At 40.7% G+C, this 23,800-nt stretch overlaps 1 protein-coding gene across 3 annotated transcripts in view; it reads right to left on the reverse strand.

The window, feature by feature from the left end:
- phkb (phosphorylase kinase, beta) overlaps window positions 1-23,800 on the reverse strand; it is a 92,128-nt gene that overhangs the window by 57,183 nt on the left and 11,145 nt on the right. For all 3 annotated transcript variants that reach the window (XM_067495013.1, XM_067495011.1, XM_067495012.1), the window contains 7 exons: window positions 20,175-20,313; window positions 16,457-16,556; window positions 12,743-12,850; window positions 11,876-11,956; window positions 8,424-8,539; window positions 3,854-3,917; window positions 687-782 (listed from right to left, as the gene is read on the reverse strand). In XM_067495013.1, the coding sequence (XP_067351114.1) occupies window positions 687-782; window positions 3,854-3,917; window positions 8,424-8,539; window positions 11,876-11,956; window positions 12,743-12,850; window positions 16,457-16,556; window positions 20,175-20,313 (704 nt within the window). The remainder of the gene's footprint in view (window positions 1-686; window positions 783-3,853; window positions 3,918-8,423; window positions 8,540-11,875; window positions 11,957-12,742; window positions 12,851-16,456; window positions 16,557-20,174; window positions 20,314-23,800) is intronic.

Raw genomic sequence — 23,800 nt, forward strand, 5'->3', positions numbered from 1 at the left:
CATTTCCCCACAAGCTGATGGCGGCTATTCTGCCTGACAAATTCAGCAGCACACAGAGCGATAGAGAGACATATGATCATTTAAGCGTCTGTAAGCGGTGGAGTGGAGAGAAGGGAACAATTTTGCGCTTGCTTTTCTTCTCTTTTTTGCTCCTGGCTTTTTCATGTTTATCCTCCCCCCAGCTCCGCAGCTACACCTCTCACTTTCACCACTTCTTGTCAACGCTAGACCATCAATAGCACAGCTGGTAGACCACCATGGAGGGGGAAATGCATTGTGCAGTCACAGGTATCCACTGAGTGTGTGGTTTCTCTGAAGTGAGCAATTAACCTTTTTACGTTTTTTGGCATATGTGTGACAATCTTCTATTTTAGTCTTTGATCAGTGGAGATTATGCAGACAGATGCTTCTGAGAGTCAGAAAAGGGACAAAAAAATGAGAGCAGGTTGCAACAACATGCACAACAGAGGCCATTTTTCTGAAATTTACCAGTATCAGCTCACTAGCTCTGGTCCAAATGTTTACTGTAATATATCTTATTTCTCTGCTCTCAAACACTCAAATGCCATTGCTGTACAGTTACGTTGTGACAGCTGCCAACATAACTAATGCAATTATTTACATAGCTTTGCTCAGTCATCTGATCAATTCAGGGGATGCATTGATAGATAGATGGATGGACTCACGTGGGAGCGAGACTCTCGAGGCAGTAGGGAGCAGAGAGTTTGCCTGTTCCTGTTGTGGGCGTCCAGATCCACAAATATCACTGACCACGAACACCCCTGCAGAGCAAAACACATACACAGACATCATCCTGGGCACAAGTGAACTAGTGAACACCCCCCACAGGTACGTCAACAAAAACAGTCTCTCAGAATTTGACGGTTAAAATAACTTGAGGCCCACTTTGAAAGCCCCGCCGTCACCCTCCGCACACAGAAAACACACTGTTTGGCAGTAAATTCAGGTTTATATTTTTGGGTTGCACATGTTTTGGAAGTACAGTGTGGGAGTGCTTTAACAATAGCGAGTCGAGAGTCATCCTATCACTTCAAAAAGCCCCCATGCACAAAACACAAAGTGCTGCTACTACAATGCCGTCTTTCCATCCAGTGCACTTAGCTTATGCTGTCACTTAGTACATCGAGCGATCAAACCTTTTTCTGGTTATAAAAAGGCTGATCCTGTCCACTTCATCCACCCATGAGCAGCGCCTACATAAAACCAACAGAGCAACTCCCACTACCTGCTAAGCAGTTTCTAATGTAAGTCAGATGCATTATGTATGAATATTGCCAGAGTCTATTTTTTCCCCAAAAAAGAAAAAAAAAGAAAAAAGAAAAAACTGATCCTACTGGGGCTTTTAGTCAAATCAGCAAGCTTTCTTGTAGCAATCTGCATAGTGCAATGAATTGCTGGCCACCAGTGTAGGCAGCTGTGTGACACATAACTGATATGGACCTCTCAGGGAAAACTTTCTGTTCGTGTAGCAGTACAAGTGAGCATGCATGGTGAGTGATTTTGTTCTGGAAATGCACCCCTTTGACGGCTGTTTCATTCAGCAGGCTAACATTTTCTTTTTAATAATGCAGAACATTCTTTTAAGTACGTTAACCCTTTATTAGTTCTTCCAAGAAATCCCTGTTTCTGTATGTCTTGGTTCCGTTGTTTGTTCAAGTTTTCCAATCATAACCCCTTGCTTCCATTGAGATAAAGCAAGAGGCACATTTTGTGGAATGTGATCAATCAATAAGTAAAGCAAAAACAAGTTTTAACAAAAAATACATTTTAAACTCTTGCAAAGTTTTTTGTAGTTCTACATAAGAGCTGTTCATCTGTATTTTGGTGCAGCCACTAGCAGGTTTTGGAGGCAATTAATCTTCATCTTGTGGTCTTCTGCAATCTTTGACTGAAAAAAAAAGAAAATCAATCTGGATCTCCCCTTTATGCCCATTAATGTGCACAGAGGGTGCCCATACTTCAACCTAGTGCTAGGCATGGTAAGAAATACACAAGATATTGAAAATCTGTGCCAATACGTACAGAAAACCATGAAAGGAATAAGTCATGGAAAGATGAGCAAACTATAAACTGCACTTTTTGGTGATTACAGATAAAACAAAAATCAATAATTGTTTCAAGAGTGCATTTTTCTTTTCATGCCCACTGTACCTCCTCTGCCTACCCTTAAGGAGTCTTCCCACATCCCTAATTCTAATCAATCACGGACCACCATAAACGTTGCCAGAATCCAACCATGTTACTGCTATTATGTATGCTATTATGTGTGGCTAATAAAGTGCTGTGAGGCATTATATAAGCCCACCCTTTTCAAAGATCCTCTGATGATGCAATGTACAGTAACCCGACACACCTTTAAATGCATTGAAGTTGAAGACTTTGATTTGTGTCCTCACAGAAAGTGACTTATTGTATCGGAGCTTAATGGAGTTACAGTAGGTGTGTGTCTGCTCCACTACATTTCTTCACTTGACTGTGAAGTGTGAATTAGGTGACAGTCCCAAGATAGAAAGTGGAACCTGTGAAGTTTTGATTGTCCAGCAGTGTGTGTACACAGCTCTGTGAATTTAATGACTGGAGGATCCTCTTCTTGGTGAGATCAATTTTGTCCACACAGTGTAATTTGCCACACCAGGGAGCCGCTATCTTTGCATCCGTTGTGCGACTTGGAGGGCTTGTGGAAAAATCAAAACTTCACAAACTGGACGAAAGCGGCATGTGCACTCATTTCGAACAAAGGCTAACTGTGACACACACTCACAAGAGTCAGCGGCCGGTGAGATAGCAGAGCTCAGGATGTACTGAATGTTCCTGGAGAAGGGGTTAAGGGAGTTACATTTAGTGCTGGAAGGGCGAGAGTCAGCTGGGAAATCAAGATTGATAGAGATCATTAAAAATCAACTGGATGGCTTTTAGCACTTCCATTCCCACAGAGGGACAAGAGGCTGGATGAGCCACAGACACTCACCCTTACAGAAAGCTTTGGACAGCATGGATCATAAAGCATCCAGCTGTATATAAAGTGATTCTTCCAAACACACTAAGCTCAATAACAAAATCTATTTCAAGGCACAGTTGAATGCCTGATTTTGCTGGTGATCAGAAGAGAAGCACAGCATCCACTTTAATAGTCAGTCATTCTACAGCCCCATACGACTTTCAGTAAAACACTTTGACTTTGGATGCATTACACGAAGAAGAAGAAGAAGCCACTACTGGCCAACGCCCAAGTGGAGAAAAGAAGAAGAAAAAGATAATAGGAGAGCAGGCTTGTTAAGTGGACAGCTTTATTTTCCAATCCATTAGCAGGTATAATCAATGTCTCTGCTTTTCCTCTCCACCACAGAAGAAAAAGGAAAAGAAAAAGGAATAGAAAGATATTTACTAATGGACAGCGCAGAGCAGACTGGGAAATTCAGAGGGAGGCCGGGAACAAGCATCAAACGATGGCCATCGATCAAAGTCTGCAGGAACACACACAATTTGCTGAGCCCTACACAAATGTAATAGATGAACGTCTTGATGGCCAAACGTCCACTTGGACAGTTTATGACAGCTGCACTAATTATGCTGATGATGTCTTCTTGCACAAACAGCTGTGCCTTTCCATAATTTCAACTACTCAGGCTGGTAAGTCTTTGCACAGGGTGGTGTGGTGCTGCAGCTGTACTGGGTCTGTGCAGATCAGAATTAGAACCTAGGCCAATCTATCAATAATACCATCTTTCATGGTGTCACTCGATTAGACTGAGAGACAAATGTGTGACAAGTGTGTCTTAAGATTTGTATGAAAGGAGGAAATGTGCAAGGAAGGGGTGAATTATTCAAATACCTGGTTTCCAAAAAGGTTGAATCCATTGATGGCCTCCAGAGCAGCTTTAGCCAGGCCCACAGAGCTGCAAAGATAAGAAACACTCAGAATTACACAAACCCTGTCATACACCTACCTCCTGTCATAGGTTAGGGATCGGCGCCAGCTCCACAACAAGCAATTTTTACCGTCAGTGATGCAAAACGAGGCAGATGTGAAAGAATATGCTGCATTACTGTGACAACGGAAGCACAAGTGCATTTTAACTTGTCAGAAGTCAAAAGAAAAGACAAAAGGCCCACTTGAATCTTAAATGGCTGGATTCAATAAAAGTGAAGGCTCCTTGGATTGAGGTCTACTGTAGATAATGGATCTCTTAAAAAACACATAGTGAATTTCACACTGGCTGGCTACTGTGATTGCAATGCAAACTAAATGTGAATCTATTTCACTGTCATTTTGTTTCCCTTTCTACCCTGCCAAGCTTCCCTAGGGAAAAAAAAAAAAAAAAGAGGCAGAAAACTTGGCGATGACTTGTGTGTGATCTGCTGACATATCAAAATGCATTCAATACCATTAGTGAAGCTTGAATCGATGCTTAAAATATGGAGGATGTCTGGCTAATTCAGCCTGGAAATACGCTCTGCTGAAAGTAGTTCTGTATAAAACACAAAAACACAAACACATAGATGAAACGCCCAGTCGTGGTCAGCAGGGCTGTCAGTACATCACACGGAGAAAGAGGTGATATGATGGGGAAACAGGAGCTTTAAAAAAAAAGTGATACTAGGAAATGGGACCGGAACAGGCTCATGATGCAACAGTTTAGAAGCAAAGTCTCACATGATGAAAATGTTGCTGTAGAGTGTTAGTCCATGAGCTCATACAGGAGACTACACAAGAATATTCTTTTACTCCTAAAGTAAAAGATACGTACAGTACTGCACCTGATACCACTTTAAAGAGGATGTGTAAGAGCTCAGTCTCAACACATTTTTTAATGTTAATATAGGAAAGGTACATGTATATAAATAGTAAGTATAATTGTATTTACAGTACGTGTCACACACCTGAAGGTGTTTTGAAGACACTAGTTACCTTCAAAGTACAAAGGCGGCATAAGGTTGCACACTGTAACACTATGTATACATTACCTTATACATACTGGATACTTTAAGATATACACAAAGTTATTTAAATATACAGTTCTCTCATTCACATTTAACAAAAACGGAGCTATGACAAATGTCTTACATGTAAACAAATGCTGTGGTCTACATTCAAGCATACTGTGGTTCCCATGAGCCTTTTTCCAGAAAAGATCGACTCCAGGTTTACCATAAAAAAGGACAGTAAAATACGAAATGTATTTCATTCTCATCCAAATCAACATAGTTTGTTTACCTCTGGAACAACATGAAAAGCACCCATTTCTAAGGCCAAGGCAGAATACTAAATTCAAACAGAGTATAGGTTAAGATAATCCTCAATAATTAGATAATATAATACACAGCACTGACCTTGAGCACGGGTCAGTGGTTGGCCAAATCCAGTATTACACTATGTGACCCTCTCCTGTCATTGAAGTTTTATACATGGGCTATAGGATGACGAGAAAATCTCAATTTACACCGCCTGATCAGCACCAAGCAGCAGACTGACCCAGCTGGCAACTAGCTGTTGAGCACAGAGGGGGCAGTTAGCAGCCAAAGAGTTGGCTATTTTCCTCAATAGTAGGTAGAAACTAAACACTCAGCTAAAAGAAGGAATTTGGGACTTGGTTTGATCGTCAGGTATCCACTAATTCCTGATGAAAATGTCAACACTTTGTTGGTAATGTTGGTAATCATCATTAGTTTGTTAAGCTGCAGCCAACTCTCAGGTTAATGAGGTCAGTAAAACCAAAACAATGGGCTGAAAAACAATAAAAGGCTTCACAGCTAAGGGACTGCAGCCAGGTGATAACTTAAATGAAGTCCAGCCAGTGCATGCTAATGCTGTGTCAAAGCCAGTGGAGTCTTAAAGAGACACACAAAGTACCCTTTCACATCAGCATGTAATGCGAAGGTCATGGCCTTTTCTGACTTTCCTTGACAGAAACTCCTGCCAGTGCCGCTTAGTAAGTCTGTGTCACGAGAGGCATGGACAGCATGCTTAGACTAAGCAGTATTTTGTTGTCTCACACTGCCTAATTAAAAAAGAAACATTAAAATGAACATCAGGAAGTCATTAGTTAGTCATAAATTTGCCTAAATACAACTGCACCATGTTCTTCCAAAATTGCATTGGATACAACACATTCAAACACTGATAATGTCCATTTTTAAATTTGTAACAGAATTGCAAAGTTGCACTCATCACAACTTAAAAAAAATCTCAAGAAATCCTGGTGCAGGGGAGATTAGATGTGTTACTTTAAATAACACATCTCCAACATAGTCATTTGACTGTGCTGATAAACATGAGGCAGAGGCAAATAAAATGAATCATTTCATTTGATATGGACAAATGAATACTCTGCCAAAATGAAAACATCCATTCCTGTTTGCTTCCACCGAGCTTTTTCTGCCCACTGGCGCTTTGAGAGTAGAAATGACTGCTCAATTTAATCATTTACACAGATCTTGTTTACATGGAACCATCTGAATCTGCCCTTGACACAGCTCACTATTTGCATACAGCATGTTAATTGGTATTACGCAACTACATGTATAAGCTAGCGCACTAATTGTGGAAATCCAAAGCATGACCACGAGGGGAGGAAATACAACAAGCATAAGACACAGTGCCTCTTCACTACATTGAATTTGTTATCTGTTCTTCGGGATATCTTGGCAAGCTGCTGCCAATAGCCTTGAATTGTGGGAGAAAAAAAAAAAAAAACATGCTTCCCAGAGATAAGCAATGGCAGAAATTGGGGATCTTTATCAAGACACTAAAGGAGGAGTGGGAGGCCTGTTCGACCTTGGATGATAAATCAGTTAGGAGCACATATCAAAAAGCACAGCAACCTGAGCTCACTGGATGAGGGCAGTGCTACGGTTTTCAACATGTGGCATGGCCGGGCCTTGCAGCGGGTATCAGGCCATAATAAATCTGCTGAGCCCCATGAGAGGTGACAATGAGTGGCATGACCGGTAAAACATGAGAACATTTTTTTTGCTGGATTGCAGAGTTTTGTTTTCACAAAAGATAATATTTCTCATTCAAGCCAAAGAGATTCTTCCAAAAGCCTTCTGCTTTATCCACATGGGCTTGAGCAACCTGTGGACAGACAGCAGTGTCCTTTTTGCATCTCTGCCATAAACACCAGTGTTGTTTGAGGTTCTCTTGGTGGCGGACTCATAAACATTTATATATGCCACTGCAAGAGTTTTCTAGACTTTACCTTGTGGTTCATCATGTTTGAGATATGACATACTTCAAAAAAATCTGTGTTGTCAAAATTAACTATGATAGCGAAGATCAGACTCATATCTGATCATTAACCCACTGATTAAAACACTGGACATCATTTTCCCCTTCAAATGAATTTATAACCTAATATATACCTTCCCCACCCACAATAAATAATTAAATAAGCATTGTTTCTTATCTCTTGTTCCCTGTTTCCTGCATAAAAATCTGAACACGTTACAGGTCAGATTAAGGCCGAAGCAGTTAAAAAAAAAAAAAAAAAAACATACAGAAAGTCTGCCCAGTTCTCTGCAGTGTCCTTAGTGACCTAACTCAAGCCTGCTGGAAATGTTCAGGCAGACAGAAAGGAATAAATATGTCATCAATCATAAAAGCTTTTAGGCCTAAAGAAAACAGACTATCACTGCATACATCACTTGCTCTATCATACCCTGACTTCCTCTTTGTCTCCCTGAATCCATTCCTTCCTTCACTTTTTTCAACAGTCATTCCTACCTCCGAAGCCTTCCTTCCACTTGATCCTTCTTTCTTTCATCTCTAGTTTAACTCACTATTACATTTTTATACATGAATGCCCATTCACAGATGCTGTGTTATGTTACGGAGACATTTAACTGTCAACTAATCTCTTGTTGCTTTTGGCACCGATTGTATACTTCAGTTTATTTCTAAAGTAAGTTTCAAATCCCTCCGATATCACACATGCCCACACACATGCTCTGCAATTGTACAGGCAACTGAGCCCGACAAAATCTAACACGCAAGAGTTAAATTTCATAGCATCACAGCAAGTCATGGCACAGAGTAATTCATAAAGTGTGTGTACATATGCTGTGAATTCATTTCTGCTTCAGTGTGCTTCCCAGTGGCTCTAAGGAGAAAATTATATTTACCACAGTCACACTCTGCCTGTGGGTTTTCTGTGTTACCAGCACATCTTTTCTGATCTATGGACATCATTATACGTGGTGAATAGTAAATGATGCTGAGACTCTTGGTAAAGTTTTATGAATGTTAAAGTTATACAACATCACCTCTGTGAAACCAAACAAACCAAATTAATATGATAAACAGTTTTTGTTATATTTTGTGTGTGTGTGTGTGTGTGTGTGTGTCTGTGTGTGTGTGTTGTGTGTGTGTGTGTGTATAAATGTATTTTGAGATTTTAACTGACCTAGAATGCAGCTCAGTGGTGCCGTTGTTGTATTTGCTGCCTCGCTCCCACATGCCATAGTCCGGCACCCTGTACGCTCTTTCCACACAGAACACCAGGTTCTGGATAAAGGAAACCTGCACACAGAAAACACACATCAAACACAGGAAAGCACAAGGCATTGCATTGGGAATACAGTACACCTGCAGCCAAACACACACACACACACACAGACACCCACACAGACCTGCAGGTAGTAAACACTTTTTTATACTGACACACATTGATCATACAGTACATAGTTTAGGCTGCAGCTCCACACACAGACACACACAGTCTCAAACACACACATACATGCACATACAGTAACAGACAACCTTTGTTATTGATCTGGGGTGAAGTGTGTAACTCTCCCTCTAACTAAAGAGCAGAAGAAAAGTGGAATCAGAAAGCTGATTCCTCATTAGTCCTCAAGGTCAGTCTTTATTCACAGACAAGGTGGACTACATATGTGGAACAGTGCTCATGACAAGACAATGAATGGACAAATACTACAACATCCATTTATAACAGAAATTGTCATTTTCAGTGCATCACCCTTTTAGCACTGACTCCAAGAACTCATCAGCAGTGTCCTTGATTTCATCAGAAAGCAAAACGGTGGCCTCAAAAATTTCAAGTTGTAATTAGCAGTTTCTTGTGTCTCTCATCTGGTCTCCATCGGCTGTGCCGAAAAGAAACAGTGTCTGAGAGAGACATGTCAAAATCAGTAGGCACATCTGGAAAAAGGAGTGACGTAAAATGTGTGATGACTTATAGGCGTTGAATCATTAAAAAGACCTGAAAGTAGCAGAGCATGCATATATGTGTGTGTGTCTGTGTGTTTGAGTGATGGGAGATTTAATCTAAAATGACTAAGCGGGGGAGAGAAAAAGAGAGAGGGATGCCAGAGTGAAAGAGAAAGATAGCGATAAGCAGATAGACCTTGTGTAGAACTTTAAATAGGTCTGTGAAGGAGTGCAGGGAAAGAGGGAGATGAAGATGAGGCTAGGATGGGGGAGAGGTGTTTGCCGGGTCTCAGATTTGGGATTTTATGTGTGGAGTGATTAACGAGGGGAACTTTTTAGTATCTTTGTGGTATCTTAATGAATGTTACTGCCCACCGGCCAAATGAGCCTCTCTGTCTCCCTGCTGCTAGACGACCGTCCCTGCCAGTTTTGCTTTTTTTTTTTAGAGCCAGTTTGCACACATGCTCACATTTGCAGAAGCACACTACATGTTCTGCTTTTACCCACGTGTGTGTACCACTCCGACTGTGAAACAATACATACAAATGTACTGAAGAAAAAAAAAAAAAAAAAAACTCAGACTGAGACGCACATACACAAGCTAATGAGATGCTCCATTTCACGCTGCACAAAACTCAAAATGGCATCTGGAAGGAGGTCGATAGTGTATCTTCTCAGAGGACACGGAGCAGCCTTTTTTCTACCACCTGAAGGAAAAATACTGCAATGCAGCTTCCAGCTCCGTTAAGTAAACAGCAATGGACTTTACAGTGACAGTGACTGCTAACAAGCAGCTAATGAAGGACGCCATAATAATGTGATTTGGCTGAATGAAGCTCAGTTCACTAAGAACACAAATCACAAGTCCTGTTGGATTTGAAGTTTGACAGTACGAGGAAGCTGGGTGTGCAGACTGCTTCGGTTTGAAGCTAATAAGCACTGCTTAAACATACAAATTAAGGAACTGCTCTCACAAAAAGGAACATTGTCAAATTGTTTGCCACGAGGAGTGAGAAATGGAGAAAAATGAGAGGTTATTAGGGGCGGCTCTGTAAACAAAGTGAAGCATGCATGTGCTAATTGGTTAGTGACATAATGTTTTACCATGCCCTTATTTTCTTAAGATGAGCCCAATCTAGTAAACAAATGGATTTCCTGTACCAGCGGCACAAATTTCACTGCTCTGTGGCGGCAAGCGAAGCTGTGAATGAGCAGACTATAAAAACTAACAGGTTTAATGAAGTTCCAATGGCTCCTGAGGGCAACACAATAAACAGCTCGCCGTTTTAACTTAACAGCCAGTCGCCTCGTCGTGTTATTAAGAGGGGCACATTGAAAAGACAAAAACCATGACAGTGGCCAGATAAATAAAATTCAGACAAAACCATTCAAATTAGCTTTTCAGTAACAGTCGGAAAAAAAACTGCGTGCCAAATAATGAGTTGCTGGTTCAAATCTCAAGAGGACATTTAAGCCTCTGCAATAAAAACATTTCCCAATTGAAAATCAATTGTGTGGCTCAGGAAAAAAATACAAATGTGAGCAAAGCTATAAAAGTGAGCTATCGCTCACTTCATCTGCTCTTATGATAGTTCCAGGATACATCTAACTGGCCTGAGAAAGCCGTTGGTCTTACTTTCCACCGTCTTCTCTAACTTCTCAAAGTGTAACATCCCATTATTTTAGATTTATATGGTACTCACTAAAGTAGCTGCCACAATTTGTTTTAACAATTATAGTTACACAATGATATATTGTCCAATCGAAAATTTCATCATCTGTTGTGGCCTATTAGAAGTAAGCATGTGGTGACGTTCACTCTGTGAAAAAAACATGTTCGTTGCCCTGAGATTAACGTTTCACACTGTAAAGGAACATAAAATTTGTCGATTTCATCACTTATACTTCATTATATAACTGAAGGGTAAGGGTCTGAACAAACAAAAAAAGACCCAAACCTAATAATAGGTGGTTGAAATTTCAGGCCAGGCAGCACTGCATTAAACACACACATGATTCTGAACATGAACATCACTGGGTGGGCTGATGAACAGAAATGTTTCTGATCCAGAAACACCACCACCTTCTCTGAGCCTGAGCTCATTAAAAAGCTAATTTTTAGAAATCATGGACTATCTGACCTGTTATCAGCACACACGTCAAAAGTCAGCATCTGTGATGGTGTGGAAGAGCATTAATGCACACAGCATGAGTAACTTGCACATCTGTGAAGGCACAAACGATGCTGAACAATACACGTACGGGTGTGGGAGCCACAGAGGTATTCAAACCACATTCTGCATGTTTTACTTCAACATGCCTCTGCAGGAAAAGACTGTAGATGATAAAATGGCCTGCCTGCAGTCCAGGCCTAAAACCATTAGGTTGTACAGTATTATAAGGTCAAACACATGATAAGCAGGCCCCAGTGCTAAGCAGCTAAAATCCTACGTCAAAAAAATATTTCAAAATGAAAGACTGACTAGACATTGTGTAAAACAGAGACAGGTGTGAGGAAATGTGCTAGATGTTCAATATATCGGAGAAGACAACATGTTTTAACAGGGAATACTGATTGCTGCAAATGGATTAGCCAGAAAACATCAGACCAATAACTAAGACAGAGCACAAATCCCCAGTTTCCAGAATTGATCGACATGTCCATCGTTTTAGTGTCTTGTTTACCTCATCAGTGTTGTAAATGATCTGCAGGCCAGAGCAGATCATCTCCACCAGGTACAGCAAAAACAGAGAAACGGCATCGATCTGCAGATAATGACAGACGGAAGAAGAGAGCGGATGAAATACTATTTAGTAAAAATCAAAAAAAAAAAAAATCATTTGTATACTTTGTGATATACAGGTATGCACGTTTTTTCGATATCGCTATCTTCAGTTTCCTACAGTGGAGAGACTTGAGCTTTATATAAGCCATTAGGCCTTTGGCATTGGACTGGTTTTATCAATAACACAATTTACTTCATCGTGGAGTTGCTGGAAAAGAAACAACGGGAAAATGATATGCAGTAAGTGCTTAACATCTGTACAGCTTTGATGCGGTTGGACTTTTTCTTGGTCACAGTCAAGTAACCTTGTGGTTTCACTTTGATTTTCCTTCCTCGTCTCCTGAAGTATTGGCCACCTTTCACTAGAAATGCACTCTCCATTCAAACATTACGCACCGGATTGACCTGTGTCGATAGCATTGACAGAGGAATAAGTTGTTTTAGTGCCAAATGAATGCACATACGCCTGCGAGGATGGGGGAGCTTTCCAACCGTTCATGCATGCCAAGCAAAGATATGAGACTTTTCCAAGGCATTTTTTTATTTTCAAACCTGTCACAACCAATACGGTCATTCATGTATTTTTAGCAAGGTCCCTGAAATCATCTTCATTATTGTTACATCACACATCTGACCACGACTGGTAAATCATGTATATCCAAGACACGTGGACATATTGTGCACACAGAGATGCAAAAGTGATGTTAAAGAGCCTTATTTCTTTGAGGGTTGCCTCCTTTCTCCACATGTCTGCTTGGTGGCTGACCTGCAGGTGGTGATAGTCGCTGTAGGAGTGAACCTCATCACCAGTGTCTACGTGGAACACAGAATGAAGACACTTGGAGGGGCTTGGATCCTGTTTAAACTGCTCCACCTGGCATAGGGAAGCACAGAGACACAGAGAAAAGGAGTACAGGTCAAGGGTAGGCAGAGGACATAGGGGGATAAAAAGAAGAGCACAGTTGCTCTCAGTTCATTTCTTCGTCACTGCAGTAGGATCCTTGAAACACATTCAAAAACATAATTTATGGTGATTAACTTTCTAAGCCTCTGCAGTGATGTATGTTATGCTTCAATGGCTACTTGTTTGGCTGTTTTTCTCCTACTGTACTCTTCTATAATTTCTAGACAATAGGTGGTTGGAGGTTTATATTTCTGCAGCTTAAATTTGTTTTAGTTTCAGTGGACATTTGTTTTTTTGTTTATTAATTTTTCAAATGATGTTTTTTTTAAACCAAATAATACCAAGCGTGGATGACCAAAATCAATACTTTCAAGGGATAAAAGCACCATCATAATTTTTGGGGGTGCATGTATTATCGATCGGCTAATTGTATGTTCTAATCACCAATAAACAATATCTTTTTCAGCAGATAGAAGCAAGAACATGTGCTTTACATTTGGCCATTTTCAATAAACCTTAGGTCCATCTGATGTTCATTTGTTGGAACTATAACCATTAATCTCCACTGCACCAAAACTTTTTTCATCCCACAGCATCAGATATTGAAACTTTCTATGGCGTCAAATTGTGCAGCTTTGTACGTCCTTTGGCATATCAAACTGACAACAGGTACCCCTTGGTGTTACTATTGGACGCTCCAGCAGCGCCACTATTTGACGCCCTGGGAACAACGGCATCCGATATTGACAGGGGCCCTTTGGCGTCGGTATCGGACGCTCCTCTAGCGTCACCTTATGACGCTACAAGAATTACTTTATAAACACACAAAAACTGCATCAGCTTAGGGAAAACAACATCGAAGTAAGGTTACCTTGAGAGACAACAAAGGTTAGGGTGTGGCAGCAGCACACGTGTACTTCCGTACTATAATAACCACGTGCACCAAACCACATGGCATCTCGCACTCGTACTCGTCCTGTATCTTGTTGTACCATCCACCACCCGATGACACTTTTTTCACTTAATAATGTAGGTCATTGTTTTCTCTTGAACTAGACTGAAAGCTCAAGGCATCAATCATAGACGCGAACGGGTACCTGAAGTGTCAGCATGTAAAGCAGAAGGGACTGTGCAAGGTGGCGTTTTTGATGCCTAGGGAATGAAAACGGGCTGACTAAACCCAAGCACAGTCAGTTGAGGTCAGATTTGGACCAACCAAACTATGACGTGGTTTGCAACGAGCAGACCTCAAGCAGAACCTCAACAGCATGTTAGTTGTGTTTCGTGTTCAGGGGTTTGTTGGTGGCTTTATGTGTTCGCTGCCTCGATTTGACTACACACCAAATCACAGCTGGGCCTTCAGCCCCGTCGCGCAGAGTTATAAATAATTGGCCCTTTGTCCCATTTTTACCTTGTTTGTTTCTCTTCACCCTACTTCTCTGTCTGCTCTCTCCATCATCAAGCCCACCCCCACTGTCTCTGCTCTTTTTTTTTTACCTCCCACCCTCCCTATTTCCCCACTTCAATCTCTTTTCTTCCCATACTTTCTATTATTCACCTTCCTATTTCTTTGTTGTCTTTCTTCTTCTCGTTCATTCCCCTGGCACATTACCTTTCCCTCTCTCTCTCTGTCTCTGTCTCTCTGTCTCTCTCTCCCCCTCTGTCCCTCCCACATCTCTCTCTCCTAGTCAGGTCATAGTGGAGACCCTCTGTCCCACTTTTCCTGAAGCCGTTCCACTTCTTGCCATCCCACAGCCGCAAATATGTGTGTGTGCGTGTGTGTTTATTTGAGAACGAGACAGAGAGAAAGAAGAAAGAGAGCTACCTCTGTCAGCAGCTAACAATAGCTACTGCTGTTAATGTTTCTATAAAACCTACTTCTGTTTTGAGGTCTCTCTGATTCCACCACAGTGTCAAGTGGATCTACTTTCAGAATGTTCCGTCAGGCTGCAGATTGTTCCTTATTGTTTTCTTATTGCTTCAATGGGCCAATATGAAGCTTAAATTAGTAAAATGCTCCATGCAGCAATACGTTATTGCATTAGTCTAATACATATACAGGCAATGCCAAACTCCTGCATCCTATCAAACCATTTACTAGGCTAACCAAGTTTATCAATACTTGACATTTCTTGTTTCAAAGAAGATACATGTGATACTTCTGCAAGTGCCCAACAGTAAGCAAGAATCATGGCAGTAACACACCCAGGCAACGGTCAGCCACCAGCCATCGTCAGACTATCTGGAAGCGTCTGTCGGCAGAGCAAACACACAACAGACATGCTACATGCCTGGCAGCTGTGTCACAGGCCTTGAACATCAATCTACTACATTTAAAGCTACAATATGCAACTTCAGCTAGCACTACCACAAGATTCGACATTTCAAATGTAATCGGCTTGGCTCCATCAAGCCCCTTCCTCTTTCTGCTCTGCTACACTAAATAATTCTCTACACAGCGCTTCCAGAAGTTGCCGTAAAATTACACAACAAAAGATGATGTCGCTTGGATTATGTCACTATTGTCACCAATTTTTGTAACATGGAATCACTGAAATTGAATGAGTGTGCAAGATATTTATACAAAAGGTATCTGCAAATTCCAAAGTAAAGGCTAAGCCAACTCAACACTGATTTGGAAGAACAAGATGGGAAGTACGGTGATCTGGCCGATGCAAAAATTTAACCACAGTTCAACTGTTCAAGTCCTTTTTTTGGCCTGAGCCATAATTTTATAATTTACCAGTCTCTAGCTGTCTATGTCCAGTGGGGCTGCAAAAAGAAATGCTCTAAACAAACAAAGTTTTAAAACTTGTATGTCATTGCTAAAAAGCAAACATTTTCACTTGGCAAAAGGATTCAATAATTCAAAGCATCTCAGTCCCTCATGCACCATAATAAAGGCTAGCAAAGGGCCCAGCTGCTGTATTTGCTCTGTAATATTTGCCCAGCAGTGGCCCCGTGTCTCATTTCCATTAAAAATGCCATGTTCTCCGTAAGCGTTGGAGACGGGGCTGTAACGAACGCTGCTCTGTGTAATTAACTGTGTAAACGCAGCTTTGTAATTAAGACATAGAAATACTCTCCCCTAAATTAGGTCGTCAAGGTCGAGGTAAGATGGAACAGAATAGCTTTAAAATCACACACCGCATGTAGGCAGTGACATAGCAGGCTGCTTTATTGAAATATGGTGTTCGGGGGGGGGATTAAAACAACTAACAGAAGATATTGCCATTATCCTTTTTGCCAGTTTTGCCATTTGTCTTTCACAGTCTATTAATGTGCATGTATCGGGCTTCCTGCAGACGTGGCGTGAAATCTCCCCTTTCAGTGCAAAAGCCTTTTGCAATTAACTGACTGTTGGTTATTAAGCCCTCAGGACTAAAGCAACGGACTCCCATTGTCAACTGTTAGGCTATAAAAGAGGAATCAGATGTGACCAGTGTTCCAGCTTTCTGAGAGGCTTTGATGACGAATACACCTTTGATATGTAATTCCGTGTCTAATTGTCAGGTGCTTTTATGCAAACGTGCACCGTGAAAGCAGGAGCCGAATGGAGGCTGATTAAAAACTCACCTTATCAGCTTGTCTCATGTAGCAGTAGAGGATCCCTCTCATACACTTGATGGCAGAATGCTCCAACTCATGGGTCCGCCCCATGTCGTCATCAATGCGCCTAAACAGCAGAAACGAGAGGGAGAACACAAGAGGTAAAGACACACTGTGCCGATGAGCAACCCCCTGTGTTTTTAGAAGTCAGCTATAGAGTACGTGAAGTTGACGTCATGCCACATTAACTGTTGGGGGGTGCCATTTTGTGAGGACCCCGCTGATACCCCCCTTTTTGTTGGTGAGCTGGGGCCTGTGTTTCGACTTTGTGTAGAGATTCTAAAAAGCCTGGCATTTTCTATTATTAGTTGGGTTTTGTTATTGTTGGGTCATTATTTCCGAGCTTTTTAAAGTATTGGTAATATAAGACCATAATAATATAATTAGATGAAACAACAACACAAGCAGTCAGATGATTAAAAAACAAAGCATACCTAAAATGTTGGTCAAATTGCTAATTGGTATTTCCACAGGAAAGTTGTGTTCACAAAAAAAAAAAAAATCCGAACTAAATAAAAACTGCATTTGGTCCCATGTGACGGCTTCTAACTGAAATGTGTTATGGACCACAAGCCTGAAGTCATGTATTTGAGACCGAGCGATAAGGGGGTTTTGACATGCATTATATTTAGGTCCAGGTACAGTCTTAAATAATAATTTTGATAATTATTTTTACCTTCAAGGGCTCTTTGTGTCTACCAGAGAAAATAAATGTATAATGTATAATATATAATCTCCTGTTGGCCTCAAACAAATCAAATGTGTCCTGACTATGCAGTAAAGTCACCTTAGATTTTAAGAAGTGAGTGTGAACATTAAACAGACAAAGCACCTAAAAGACCTTAACCTTTTCTTTTTTTTGTTATTTACTTCTTTTGCAGTATTGCCCTGATCACATTCACACCTGGAAGCTGCCCAGTACAAACACAATCTGAGCTGTAGCCAATGAGCAGCCCCACTGAAGCACTTGTCGTTCTAGGGCTTCTTCAAGGGGACCACAGGAGTGTTGATGAGACAGGGCAAGCATTGCTTTTTAATACTGCTTGTCTCAGGATCAGCCTGCAACTAGCTGCCACTGCCCCTATGCAGTGGCCTACAACAGAAATATATTTTTTTCCTTGACCAAAATAAATAAATAAATAAATAAAAAGTCAGCTCCAGTTGTAAATTTGACCTTTGTATTGTAACTGCACGCATATTATGCCAATTTTAGTGGACAAATGCCGTATAATAAAATCACTTTTCAAACCGAATGTAACCTTTGTCATGTGCATTTGAGATCTGCTCACAGCTGCACAGTAAATTGTAGTCAAAGGTCATGCTAATAATAAATTATTGTATCAACAGAAAAAAAGCAGATCTTGTTCAAATTTCACTGGCAAAACTGCATTTATCGTCATCACTGCCTACACAAAGTGGATACAGCACGGGGGCTTTTCATCAACTATTCCTGTTTTCCAAGAACTTCGCTTGGCATTCATTAGCACAGTACAAGTATCAAACATTTTAATATGCGTGAGATGATCCAACACTGACCAAAGGTTACAGTAACATGCCCTGAGTTTCTAATTGAATTACAGTTCATCTCAACAATATAATATGTGTCAAAAAAAGGTTAGAATCAAATATTTAAAACACATCTGTGTACTGGAAACAGACCGTACACCCCAGATTAAAAAAAAAAACACAATTAAATAAAGAGTTACATGTGAGTGGGCAAGGTAGAAAATAAAACCTTTTATGTCAACTTAGAAAAGTCTGTGGCGAATTCAACCGCCACTTTAGTCGCTGACTCTTACTCTCTGACACACACACACACATACTTAAACACGCACGCACACACACACACACACACAGACACACACACAGCAGCTGGGCGTGAAGTAAGTAATGGCACTACCCAAGCCTGTCAGATGAGAATCATCTTAATTAAATCCTAGTGACAATCCTAATAGGAGGCAGCCATGACTGATGACAGGGATCTGCCGCTGGTCACATCACTGCAGTACACTCTATTTTTACCCCTCTCTTTTCCTCTGTCCTCCCGCTCAATCTCATTTCTTCACTCACACTCTCTTATCTCTTCATTCACTCTCTCCATATCCTCTCTTTTCCTCTCTGCCCCCATCCTCCCAATCTTTCTCCACATCTGTCTCTTCCCAACACCCCACACCCCCCAGTCCCATTACAGGTTCATTTTGCGGAAGTGCTCTTTTCCCTAGAAACTAATCACTGAGAAACGCATGCATCAAGAGCAGGGTCAGTTGATGAAAAGGAGTTTGGGGTTATTAGATGGTTCTCAGTGAAATTATTAAGTGTTCTTCTTGAACCAATAATCTTGGTGTTAAAAAAGCGAAGCCTTCAAATCATAGAAGCAGATTAAAGATCAGGGTCAGTAAGCATGAGGCAGATGAGCGGAACAAAACCAAAAATAAGAGAAGACAGGATATGGTAGGGTGGGGATTGTGGGCCTAGTGATAAACTGTAAAGGCTTGTAACTGGGGATTTTGTGCACCCCTAACAGCCCATTCCCCTCCCCAGCTGTGCAGTACCGGTCCAAGCCCGCTAGAAATTGGGGAGGGTTGCGTCAGGAAGGGCATCCGGCGTAAAAACTGTGTCAAATCAACATGCGGACAATGATCCGCTGTGGTGACCCTGAACTCACGGTATAAGCCGAAAGGACAAAAAAAAAAAAAACCTCTGCAGTATAAACACAACAGGACCAAGTTTATCTTTGAAAAGACATCTTCAAATCTATAGGAGATACTGTTTGTATCAATTAGTGTAACAAAGTCCCAACTTCCTTGTAATCAATTAATTATTAATTAATAATTAAGGGACCTACGGCGTACGTTCGTTTGTACCGATGAAACAAATCTTGCACTGGTAGATGGTATCCTTAGATCATTTACTTAAAAAAAACAATACCACAGTGCAGAAATACTTTTACACATAAAAAGTCCTACAGTGCTAGGACGTATTAGCTCATAGTTGAAGCATCAAAACTAAATGTATTCTTTATGCAATGAATATGAATACAAGTTTTTTTTTTCTTTCAGCTTATCCCGTGAGTTCAGGGTCGCCACAGTGGATAATTGTCCGCATGTTGATTTGGCACAGTTTTTACACCGGATTCCCTTCCTGAAGCCGGGGATGTGAAAGGGCTGTTGGGGGTTCAGTGTATTGCCCAGAGACACTTCAACATATAGCCGCTACCGGGGATCGAAGCACTGACCCTGTGGTCAGAGAACGACTGCCTTACCAACTGAGCTGCAGCCGCCCCTGGCAGTGAATATAGTATTATTAGATTAGAATTATTGCTCATCGCAGTAATGTTGCGGGTGTTAACCTTATTTTAACAACCTTATACACTTTTAACGACTATGTGTTTTGAATCTGTTGATTTATTAACCGCTAGGTAGCTTATGTATTTCACACCGGATCAATAAAGATGAAGATACTGCATTTTGTAACTAGTAACTAAAAAGTTCTTAAATCAGTGTAGTTGAGTAAAAGTACAATATTTGCCTCCTTTATTCAAGAACTTCATTCGTTTTGGATAAAGCCATTTAGAAGTCAAAAGTATGAAGCAGTGGAAAATGTAAACGCTTAGGTAGAAATACCTAAATTTGTAAATAAATGCACATTCTATGAGTATGAGTATCTGTGCATGCTGTGCACTGACCGGTAAGCCATAGCCAGGGCCCAGGCACCAGCAGCGCAGTACAGGGAGTCCCGGACCTTTGCCTCTTTGCAGGTGGAGCATGTTCTGACCGGGAAAAGGCCTGTAGTGGGACTCTGGTAGTTCAGAATGGTTGTCTTTACTAGATCGAAAGAGAAGGAGAGACACAGTGACAGTTGTTACTCAGCAGTTGTTACAGAAAACTGTATCTTGTTAAACCCACATTAGTTAAAACACCAAAGAAAATAGCACCTAGAAACCACAGCAAGCCAGCTAGTGCAGCTCCTTCAGCTTTTTACAGCTCAAGTGGCTCTAAAATGGTTCTTTTAGCAGGAAGTGCAGGTCAATGCACATGTCCAAAAGACGGATATTTACACCATGATTCATTACTAGCTTCAGTGAGAAGGCTGTTTTCTGAGACCATACGTATTTTTGGATCCCCACACATATTAAATCACCTTTGGTTGCCTATTTTCAGTCCTACACAGAGGGGGAGCCGCATCACTCCAATTACACCTAAGTAAGTCTCTACTATATGCATTTTGGATCCAGACCTCTCATATTGTTTTGCGGCACTGAAGCAGTGCAGTAGCGGAGCCAGAGTCATGCAGCATTTGACTACCAGTATGCACTCGCTCTTTATTCACAGTAGTCAGTTTTTGTGAAGTGCTGAAATAGAATGTGGATCCAGCTCCTTCAGAAGGGTTGCAGCTCCCCTCCATCCTCTGCTGGCACTGCCTGATGTGAAAGCCTTCCTCAGGCTGTGCAGCTGTTGCCACTGCCTTGTCACTTCCTCTGAGCTCCTCATATGCATATGCACATTCAAATTAATGAAGTTCACTTATGCTGAATTGTACTTGGTCAGAGAAAAAAAGTTTGATCAGAGAAAGTTGGCAGACAACCATCCCCTTTGCTAAAAGTAACCAAAAGTTATTGCACTAAATTAACAGTTTGTATACAGTACTTCCATAGTACAGACTGTGATGACAGATGGATGCTTATTCCAGTAGAGCAGAGTGTGAATCGTGACTTGAAAAGTGTGAACGGTGGCGACAGTGAAGAGAAACAATAATTCCTGGGGGAATATCAGTTGGACTTATGATGCAACTGTTTAGCTTCAGAACCTCTGAATTGATCGTTTCCTTTGCCCAGACAAACGTGGAGTTGTGAAAGCAGACTGTTACAATGTGTGCACATACTCCCACTACTGCCACCAGCTGATAAGTACTCGATACAAGTATTATTTCAATTCGTGTCTATTCCAGTGGGGTGACTGCTTTATATTTAGAGCAGGGGTTATCAGATCTGGACCTCAAGGACATCTGTCCTGCTTGCTTTTCAACTTTATGAATCAGGAGTGTTCAGTCAATCAGAAGCTGGAAGATGCCAATCCACTATGTCTTCCCCACTCCCTCCTAATCTAAAATGGTACTTTCCAGCTTCTGAATCACTGAACACACCTAATCCAGGTCATCAGGAGTGGGGATTTGAGGGACATATATAAGGCAGGGGGTCCTTGAAGACCAGAACTGAAAGCTCCTGATTTAGAGAACAGATTGATTACTCTGTAAATGAGTACTCAGCTTAAGAAACATTGAGCTAAACACTAACGTCTATGAGCCGCAGTGTTTTTCTACTTCTGGAAATAAAGAAACTTCCTGTGTTGCGTGTCTGCACATTAAACAAAACCTAGTCACACAATGCCACACTTCTTCAAATGTGTCTGAGTAAGAAACTTACAACTAATGGTTTGTTTATCTGAAATATTAGGAAAACTAATACCTGAATTAAAGATAAATACTACTTGCTCATGGTTATGTACATTTGCTCATGTTGAGGTTTTTAGCCATAAACTTTGTACAGACAGACTCAGAGAATCAACTACTGGAACTGTTTTTGCTTCTGTTGGCAAAGACTAGCAGTGCACTGAGAATACATCTTTCCCTCAAAGTGTCAGTGTGTCTCAATTATGTCACATGTTTAAAGGTGCAAAGAGAATTGCTATATTTAGTTACAGTGTTCATGGCCAAGCATTCTCCGGACGAAACCTACTGCAGCCAGGGAAATCACATTTCCCCTAACCCCTATGTCTTTAACTGAAAGGAAGTGACAGTGATAAATCCATCTTAAACGATAGATGATTCCACGTTTCCTCATTTTGTCATTAATTATTTTGAAGTGAAGTCTAGGGTATTTGATTTTAACACAACAAAAGTGATTGTGTACATTTTTAACTTCTGTAAGAGTAACTGAATGATCAATGCTATAAAATAATCTGCACCACTTGCAGAACTCGAGAGTCCACCAGGTTTTTTTTGCTCTAAAGTCACTTTTGATCTTGCAAGTTTCAATGAGATCCAAAGTCTCTGGAATTGCCGCTCTAAAATCATTTAGAAATGGCAAATGTGTGGTCCTGGTTCTTGAGTCGATTGTTCGGTGTCTGTTTAAAAAATGAATTAAGATTTTAAATTCTCTATTGTGCACCAGGCCTAACACAACATAGTGTGTGTCTGCAGCACACTGTGAAATATGAAGAGAGCACACTATGAAATATTGTGGCAACCATTGGACAGATTGGAATGGAAAGACTCGTTGTTGTCCCTCAGCATATTAAATGGTCTGTCATTTTCTCCCATGTAATGCTGAACAATTAAAAGTTGCTAAAATTGATTTCAAACAATAATACAAGCTTGGAATTCATTGTATGTTTTGGACACTTTTACTGTCGGTGGAGGAGCTAGTATGCTAGAACCTTGATGACCTTTTGCAATACAAATGAAAAGGAACAAATAGCATATTCAATCCCAATCACAACATTGCTCTTGAAAAAAGGTGATTTTTAATTTTTCAATATTCTCCAGATTTACTGTACTCTATACTTTGATAACTAATGCTTAGCTTTGTCACTGAAAGCTGCATTAGCATTTAGATCAATGTGCGGCTGTGCCTAATTACAGCCTCATAGAGCTGCTAGATTGACTGTGAAGTATTAGACTTGTTAATTACGTAGCTGTTTATGAACATCTCCTTCTTTTCACGATCGATATTCTTACTAATAGCAAAAAGTGGTAAATCTAAGACCAGATTTTTGGTTTTATTTCAAATTCTTAGAGTAAACAAGTTTAGTTTTCATTTGAAAACTGCCTTACAACCACTTTAGAACTGTGTAAAATCACTGAAATGCTGAAACAACCCTCCTCTTCAAAACTCATTTTTCAACAAAAATTACCTGCGGTATTATTTAATTGCTTACTGAAGTGTGGGTAAATAACTCATGTGTGAAGGGAAATTAATTATTATTTAGTGATTCCAGAATGACCGGGAAGCTCTTCTGTAGATATTAACCAAGATCATCTCCCTGGAAACAATGGAGGCATTTATCAACTGGGGCTGTGACTATGACAGACCAACTGCACTAAATGGACAAATAAAGATAAACTAAGATGTTCAAGTTCATTACAGTCCATGCTCATCAGTTACAGAGGACAGAACAATAGGTGAAAGCTCTTAATACGAACAGATCTGAGCCCTCAAATAATATATTCTGAAATATTACATACTCAAACAGAACGCCTTCGGGAAAGTAATTTGTCTGTTTTGCACACACACACACCTACACACACACACAC

This window comes from Channa argus, chromosome 2 (genome assembly GCF_033026475.1).
Source record: "Channa argus isolate prfri chromosome 2, Channa argus male v1.0, whole genome shotgun sequence".
In the NCBI taxonomy this organism is placed as follows: Eukaryota; Metazoa; Chordata; class Actinopteri; order Anabantiformes; family Channidae; genus Channa; species Channa argus.